Source organism: Pezoporus occidentalis, unplaced genomic scaffold, assembly GCF_034315485.1.
Source record: "Pezoporus occidentalis ecotype Australia unplaced genomic scaffold, CSIRO_AGI_Poc_V1 ctg532, whole genome shotgun sequence".
Classification (NCBI taxonomy): domain Eukaryota; kingdom Metazoa; phylum Chordata; class Aves; order Psittaciformes; family Psittacidae; genus Pezoporus; species Pezoporus occidentalis.
Window position 1 is genome coordinate 71,418 of NW_026915869.1, and position 9,092 is coordinate 80,509.

Below are 9,092 nucleotides of genomic sequence, written 5' to 3' on the forward strand. Positions count from 1 at the left end.
TCATGGTGGCAATGGTGTCCCCATGGTTGCAATGGTGTCCCCATGGTGGCAATGGTGTCCTCATGCTGGCAATGGTGTCCCCATGGTTGCAATGGTGTCCCCATGGTGGCAATGGTGTCCCCAAGGGTGTCCCCATGGTGGCAATGGTGTCCCCATGGTTGCAATGGTGTTCCGAGGGTGGCCATTGGTGTCCCCATGGTGGCAATGGTGTCCCCATGGTGGCAATGATGTCCCCATGGTGGCAATGGTGTCCCCATGATGGCAATGGTGACCCCCTGGTGCCACCATCCCCGCAGTCGCAGCACCTCAGGACCATGGCACAGGGCTCACCACCGGTTTCGGTGGCACATCACGAAGCTGCTCCTCGGGCTCAGCCTCACGGGTGCCATCATCACCATTGTCACCATTGTCACCATTGTCCTCATTGTCACCATCATCACCATTGTCACTATTGTCACCATCATCACCATTGTCACCATTGTCACCACTGTCACCATTGTCACCATTGTCACCATCGTCACCATTGTCACCATTGTCACCACTCTCACCATTGTCACCATTGTCACCACTGTCACCATCGTCACCATTGTCACCATCGTCACCATCGTCACCACTGTCACCATTGTCACCACTCTCACCATTGTCACCATTGTCCTCATTGTCACCATCATCACCATTGTCACTATTGTCACCATCATCACCATTGTCACCATTGTCACCATTGTCACCATTGTCACCATTGTCACCACTGTCACCATTGTCACCATTGTCACCATCGTCACCATTGTCACCACTGTCACCATTGTCACCACTCTCACCATTGTCACCATTGTCACCATTGTCACCACTCTCACCATTGTCACCATTGTCACCACTCTCACCATTGTCACCATCGTCACCATTGTCACCATCGTCACCATTGTCACCACTGTCACCATTGTCACCACTGTCACCATTGTCACCACTTTCACCATCGTCACCATTGTCACCACTGTCACCATCGTCACCACTGTCACCATTGTCACCATTGTCACCACTCTCACCATTGTCACCATTGTCACCACTGTCACCATCGTCACCATCGTCACCATCGTCACCACTGTCACCATTGTCACCACTGTCACCATTGTCACCATTGTCACCACTGTCACCATTGTCACCATTGTCACCATCGTCACCACTCTCACCATTGTCACCATTGTCACCATTGTCACCATCGTCACCATCCTCGTGGCCACCAGCACCATCCCCACCTGCAGACACCCCCGGGGCACCAATGACCAGCACCTGTGCATGTGGGGACGTGGATGGGGACACGGATGGGGACACGGGAGGGACACGGGAGGATGCATGTGGGGACATGGGCATGATGGGGAGGACATGGATGGGGACATGGGGGGACAATGAAAGGGACATGTGGAGGACATGGATGGGGACATGGGGGACAATGAAGGGGACACGGGGAGGACACGGATGGGATCGTATCAGGACACACGGGGGGGGCACGGGGCAGGGGGGCGGTGCGGAGGGGCGGGCCCATCCCGGTGCGTGGCACCGGGGACAAAGGGCGCAGTGCGGCGGTGTCGCTGGTACCGGTGTCACCGGGGGGGGGTCACGGACACGGGGTCCCAGGGAGGGGACAAGGGGCGGGGAGGGGGGGGGGGGGTCCTCGTCGGGGGCTGGGGACACGGGGGGGGCCGCATAGGGGTCACGCTCCGTGTCCGGGGGGGGGCGGTGGTCCCGGACCCTCCCGCACCGCACCGGGGGCTGGACGGGACGGGACGGGACCGGCACCGAGCGGGCACCGGCACCGGCGCCGCTTCCCGGGGGGGGGACGGGGACGGGGACGGGACCAGGACCCATCGGGGACCCCCGGTGTCCCCCCCGCGCCGTGCCCCATGGTTCACGTGTCCCCGTATTCCCAGTGCCCCCGGGATGTCCCCATGGTCCCTGCTGCATAGCCCCGTGCGCCCCTTCCCCATGGTCCCCATAGTCCCCGTGTCCCCATGATCCATCCCTATGTGCCTGTGGTCCCCATTGTCCCTGTGTCCCCATGATCCCTATGTGCCTGTGGTCCCCATAGTCCCTGTGTCCCCACGATCCCTATGTGCCTGTGGTCCCCATAGTCCCCGTGTCCCCATGATCCATCCCCATGTGCCTGTGGTCCCCATTGTCCCCGTGTCCCCATGATCCATCCCCATGTGCCTGTGGTCTCCATTGTCCCCACGTCCCCATGATCCATCCCTATGTGCCCGTGGTCCCCATTGTCCCCGTGTCCCCATGATCCATCCCTATGTGCCTGTGGTCCCCATTGTCCCCGTGTCCCCATGATCCATCCCTATGTGCCTGTGGTCCCCATAGTCCCCATGTCCCCATGATCCATCCCCATGTGCCTGTGGTCCCCATAGTCCCCGTGTCCCCATGATCCCTATGTGCCTGTGGTCCCCATAGTCCCCGTGTCCCCATGATCCATCCCTATGTGCCTGTGGTCCCCATAGTCCCCGTGTCCCCATGATCCATCCCTATGTGCCTGTGGTCCCCATTGTCCCTGTGTCCCCATGATCCATCCCTATGTGCCTGTGGTCCCCATAGTCCCTGTGTCCCCATGATCCATCCCCATGTGCCTGTGGTCCCCATTGTCCCCGTGTCCCCATGATCCATCCCTATGTGCCTGTGGTCCCCATAGTCCCCGTGTCCCCATGATCCATCCCTATGTGCCTGTGGTCCCCATAGTCCCCGTGTCCCCATGATCCATCCCTATGTGCCTGTGGTCCCCATTGTCCCTGTGTCCCCATGATCCCTATGTGCCTGTGGTCCCCATTGTCCCCGTGTCCCCATGATCCATCCCTATGTGCCTGTGGTCCCCATTGTCCCCACGTCCCCATGATCCATCCCTATGTGCCTGTGGTCCCCATTGTCCCCACGTCCCCATGATCCATCCCTATGTGCCTGTGGTCCCCATTGTCCCCACGTCCCCATGATCCATCCCTATGTGCCTGTGGTCCCCATAGTCCCCGTCCCCATGATCCCTATGTGCCTGTGGTCCCCATAGTCCCCGTGTCCCCATGTTCCTATGCTCCCAACATCCTCTCATGCTGTCCCCATGTGCCCCTACCCCATGATCCTCACGTCCCCATGTCCCTGTGATGTCCCCATAGCCCCTATGATGTCCCCATAGCCCCTGTGTCCCCCTGATCCCTTTGTGTCCATGGTCCCCATGTCCCTGTGTTATCCCCATGGCCCTGTATCCCCAAGTTCTCTTTGTCCCCACGTGTCCCCTCCTCATGGTACCCGCTTCCCCACCGTGCCCTTCTCTGGGGTCCCGGTGTCCCTGTGATGTCCCCATGTCTGCAGAGTCCCTGTTCCCCAGTGTCCCCAATGTCCTGATGACCCCATAGGCCCTGTTCTCCCCTGTGCCCCTTTCCTGCAGTCCACATGGTCCCAATGTCCCCATGGTCCCATGTCCCCTGTGTTCTCATAGTCCCCATAGTCCCAGATCCCCCACAGATCCAAGGTCCCCATGGTCCCCACGTCCCAAATGTCCCCATGTTCCACTTGCCCGTGGTCCCTGGGTCTCCAAAGTCCTGATGACCCCCATGTCCCTGGATCCCTCATGTCCCCATAGTCCCCAATGTCCCCATAGTCCCCAATGTCTCCATAGTCCCCAGTGTTCCTCCTATCCCTAATGCCTCCACCGTCCCCAATGGCTCCCCTATACTCAATGTCCCCACAGTCCCCAATGTCCCCCTATACTCAATGTCCCAAATGTCCCCAATGTCCCCCTATACTCAATGTCCCCATAGTCCCCAATGTCCCCCTATACTCAATGTCCCCAGTCCCCAATGTCCCCCTATACTCAATGTCCCCATAGTCCCCAATGTCCCCCTATACTCAATGTCCCCAATGTCCCCATAGTCCCCAATGTCCCCATGTCCCCAATGTCCCCCTATACTCAATGTCCCCATAGTCCCCAATGTCCCCATGTCCCCAATGTCCCCCTATACTCAATGTCCCCATAGTCCCCAATGTCCCCATGTCCCCAATGTCCCCCTATACTCAATGTCCCCAATGTCCCCATAGTCCCCACAGTCCCCAATGTCCCCCTATACTCAATGTCCCCAATGTCCCCAATGTCCCCCCAGTCCCCTGTGTCTCTGCAGCCCCCCCTGCTCCCCCCATCCCAAACGTCCCCACGGTGTCCCCGTGCCGGGGCTGAGGCGGTGGCGGGGCTGCTGCAGCAGAACGGAGCGGGACGGGAGCTGCGGGACCTCGACACGCGGGCACAGAGCTGCGGCCATGGGGGGACATGGGGCACTGTGGGACATGGGGCACCATGGGGCACTGGGGGACATGGGGGCACCATGGGGCACTGGGGGACATGGGGGCACTGTGGGACATGGGGGCACCATGGGGCACTGGGGGACATGGGGGCACTGTGGGACATGGGGCACCATGGGGCACTGTGGGACATGGGGGCACTGTGGGACATGGGGGCACTGTGGGACATGGGGCACCATGGGGCACTGTGGGACATGGGGGCACTGTGGGACATGGGGGCACTGTGGGACATGGGGGCATCATGGGGCACTGTGGGACATGGGGGCACTGTGGGACATGGGGGCACCATGGGGCACTGTGGGACATGGGGGCACTGTGGGACATGGGGGCACCATGGGGACAGAGGGACTGGGGGGCACTGTGGGACATGGGGGCACCATGGGGCACTGTGGGACATGGGGGCACTGTGGGACATGGGGGCACTGTGGGGCACTGTGGGACATGGGGGCACCATGGGGCACTGTGGGACATGGGGGCACCATGGGGACACTGTGGGACATGGGGGCACCATGGGGACACTGTGGGACATGGGGGCACCATGGGGCACTGTGGGACATGGGGGCACCATGGGGACACTGTGGGACATGGAGGCACTGTGGGACATGGGGGCACCATGGGGACACTGTGGGACATGGGGGCACCATGGGGCACTGGGGGACATGGAGGCACTGTGGGACATGGGGGCACCATGGGGGCACAGGGACTGGGGGCACCGTGGGGACACTATGGGGACACTATGGGACATGGGGGCACTGTGGGACATGGGGGCACCATGGGGCACAGGCACTGGGGGCACTATGGGGCACTATGGGGACACTGTGGGACATGGGGGCACCATGGGGCACAGGCACTGGGGACACCATGGGGCACTGTGGGACATGGGGGCACTATGGGGACACTGTGGGACATGGGGGCACCATGGGGCACAGGCACTGGGGGCACTGTGGGGACACTATGGGGACACTATGGGACATGGGGGCACTGTGGGACATGGGGGCACTGTGGGACATGGGGGCACTGTGGGACATGGGGGTACCATGGGGCACAGGCACTGGGGGCACTGTGGGGCACCATGGGGCACTGTGGGACATGGGGGCACTGTGGGACATGGGGACACCATGGGGCACAGGCACTGGGGGCACACGGGGGCACGGAGCAATGGGGGGTTGCTCGCTCTGTCCCCGGCCACAGCCGCTCCGTTCCCCCCCCCGCAGACGGCGCCGCCCTCCCGCAGCGCTCCCGGGGCCATGGGCGGCCTGGGCCGGGCTCGGGCTCCTCCCGGTCCCGCTCCTGGCGCTGGGGCTGCGGCGGGACCCGGCCCCGGTACCGGGCACCACCGGCACCCGCGGAGCCCCCCGGTGAGCGCAGCGGAGCGGCCCCGGGACCCGGCAGTGAGAGCCGAGGGGGGGCACCCTACCGGAGACCCTGCAGTAACATCAATGGGGGCTGCAGTAACATCAATGGGGGCTGCTTGGGGGGGCTGCAGTAACATCAATGGGGTCTGCTTGGGGGGGACCCCACAACGACAACTACCCCCCCTCCAATACCCAAGGCCCCCAGGGACCCCCCCCAGCCCCATAGCACCCAATGCACCCCCGGAGCTCGCAGGACCTTTATTGGCGCGGTGTGGGGCCGGGGCTCAGCCGGTTCCGCGGCGCTGCCGGAGCTCGGCCTGCACCCGCTGGCACAGGGCCCGGCGCAGGGGGGGCTCCAGGGGGCTCCGGGCGCAGACGCGTTGAGTGACGTCCTCTGCACTGTCCCCCTGGGACACAGAGAGCCCCACAGCACCCACTGAGCCCCACAGCACCCACTGGGACCCACAGCACCCAATGGGACCCACAGCACCCACTGAGCCCCAGAGCACCCAATGGGACCCACAGCACCCACTGAGAGCCAGAGCACCCAATGGGACCCACAGCACCCACTGAGACCCACAGCACCCAATGGGACCCACAGCACCCAATGAGACCCACAGCACCCACTGAGACCCACAGCACCCACTGAGACCCACAGCACCCACTGGGACCCACAGCACCCACTGAGACCCACAGCACCCACTGGGACCCACAGCACCCACTGAGACCCACAGCACCCACTGGGACCCACAGCACCCACTGAGACCCACAGCACCCACTGAGACCCAGAGCACCCAATGGGACCCACAGCACCCACTGAGACCCACAGCACCCACTGGGACCCACAGCACCCACTGAGACCCACAGCACCCAATGGGACCCACAGCACCCAATGAGACCCACAGCACCCAATGGGACCCACAGCACCCACTGAGACCCACAGCACCCAATGGGACCCACAGCACCCAATGGGACCCACAGCACCCAATGGGACCCACAGCACCCACTGAGCCCCAGAGCACCCAATGGGACCCACAGCACCCACTGAGACCCACAGCACCCACTGGGACCCACAGCACCCAATGGGACCCACAGCACCCAATGAGACCCACAGCACCCAATGGGACCCACAGCACCCACTGAGACCCACAGCACCCAATGGGACCCACAGCACCCAATGGGACCCACAGCACCCAATGGGACCCATAGCACCCAATGGGACCCACAGCACCCACTGAGACCCACAGCACCCAATGAGCCCCACAGCACCCACTGAGACCCATAGCACCCAATGGGACCCACAGCACCCAATGGGACCCACAGCACCCAATGGGACCCACAGCACCCACTGAGACCCATAGCACCCAATGGGACCCACAGCACCCACTGAGACCCACAGCACCCACTGAGACCCACAGCACCCAATGGGACCCACAGCACCCAATGGGACCCACAGCACCCAATGGGACCCACAGCACCCAGTGAGCCCCACAGCACCCAATGGGACCCAGAGCACCCAGTGAGACCCACAGCACCCAATGAGACCCACAGCACCCAGTGAGACCCATAGAAACCCACAGTGTCCCATAGCACCCAATGAGACCCCCAGCACCCAATGAGACCCCCAGCACCCAATGAGCCCCACAGCACCCACTGTGGCCCATAGCACCCCACAGAACCCATTGTAACCCACAGCACCCCACAGTACACACCGTCACTCATAACACCCACTGTGACCCACAGCACCCACTAAACCCCACTGCACCCACTGTGACCCAGAGCACCCATCCCAGGGCACCCAGCACCCATTGTGCCCCACACAGTCCCCCTGCCCCACAGACACCCCCCACACTGGGTACCCCATTGCAGCACCCCCCCCGATCCTACACCCCCTTGCACACAGCACCCCCCCCCGCACCCATGGGTGCCCGGGCCCCACCTGGTGCACGATGACGCTGGTGACGCTGCCGTCGTCCCCCTCGTACTCAAGGCAGAAAAGCCGCGGCCCGCGGGGGTCGGGGGGGGGCCCTGGGCTGGAGTCACCCCCGGGACCCCCTGCGGCACCCCCGGCCTCAGCACCAACCCGGGGACGGGGGACGGGGCATTGATCCCATGGGTGCCCCCATCCCCATCCCCCCATGGGTGCCCCCATGCCCCCCATTTGTGCCTCCCCCATCCCCCCACTGGTGCCCCCCCATCCCCCATGGGTGCCCTCCATGGGTGCCCCCATCCCCCCCATTGGTGCCCCCCTCCCCCCATTGGTGCCTCCCTCATCCCCATCCCCATCCCCCCTATTGGTGCCTCCCCCATTCCCCACGGGTGCCTCTCCCATCCCCATCCCCCATAGGTGCCCCCATGCCCCCCATTTGCGCCTCCCCCATCGCCCCATGGGTGCCCCCCCATCCCCCATGGGTGCCCCCCATTCCCCCAGCCCCCCATTGGTGCCCCCCCATCCCCATCCCCCATGGGTACCCCCCATGGCTGCTCCCATCCCCCCCCCCATTAGTGCCCCCCCATCCCTTCATGGGTGCCCCATCCCCACCATTGGTGCCCCCCCCCCATCCCCCCATGGGTGCCCCCCATGGGTGCTCCCATCCCCCATTAGTGCCCCCCCTCCCCCCATTGGTGCCTCCCTCATCCCCATCCCCCCATGGGTGCCCCCATGTCCCCCATTTGCACCTCCCCCATTGCCCCATGGGTGCCCCCCCATCCCCCATGAGTGCCCCCCCAGCCCCTCTACTGGGGCTCCCCCATCCCCCCCATTTGTGCCTCCCCCATCCCCCCATTGGTGCCCCCCCATCCCCATCCCCCCATGGGTGCCCCCATCCCCCCATGGGTGCCCCCATCCCCCCCATTGGTGCCCCCCAGGGGTGCCCCCCCATCCCCATCCCCCATGGGTACCCCCCATGGGTGCTCCCATCCCCCCCATTGGTGCCCCCCCCATCCCCATCCCCCCTTGCTGCCCCCCCTCCCCACTGCCCCCCCCATCCGCTCTCACCGCTCCGCCGGGGCCTGTACACGGGCTGGTCGGGCCGGCGGGGCCGGGGGGGGGTCACCGGGAGCCGGGCACGGCCCCGCGCCTGCCTCAGCGCCCTCTCGTACGCGTCCCTGTCGTGACCCACGCGATATCGCGACACCCGCCACGGAGCTGGGGGGCACCGGGACCGCGGGGGGGGGGTGCCGGTACCTGGCGAGCTGGTTGCGGCGGATGTGCCGCACGAAGCCGTGGCTCATGTCGAGCCGCCCCCCCGGCCGGTAGCGCCAACCCGCGGCCGCCTCCATCGCCACCGGGCCCGGGGCGGCGGGAGCGGGACGCGGCCCCTTTAAGAGCCCGCCCGGTACCGGGGCGCGGGCCCTTTAACAGCGACGGGGACGGGAAGCGCGCATGCGCCGTGGTGC

At 64.5% G+C, this 9,092-nt stretch overlaps 1 protein-coding gene across 1 annotated transcript; it reads right to left on the reverse strand.

Moving 5' to 3' along the window:
- Positions 1-5,949: 5,949 nt before the first annotated feature.
- CUNH2orf68 (chromosome unknown C2orf68 homolog) lies at positions 5,950-9,063 on the reverse strand. The gene is made up of 4 exons (XM_062637669.1): positions 8,881-9,063; positions 8,692-8,801; positions 7,633-7,748; positions 5,950-6,100 (listed from the first exon to the last, which is right to left on the reverse strand). The coding sequence occupies exons 1-4, from the start codon at positions 8,973-8,975 to the stop codon at positions 5,978-5,980; spliced, it is 444 nt and encodes a 147-aa protein (XP_062493653.1). The 5' UTR covers positions 8,976-9,063; the 3' UTR covers positions 5,950-5,977.
- Between the last annotated feature and the right edge of the window lie 29 nt (positions 9,064-9,092).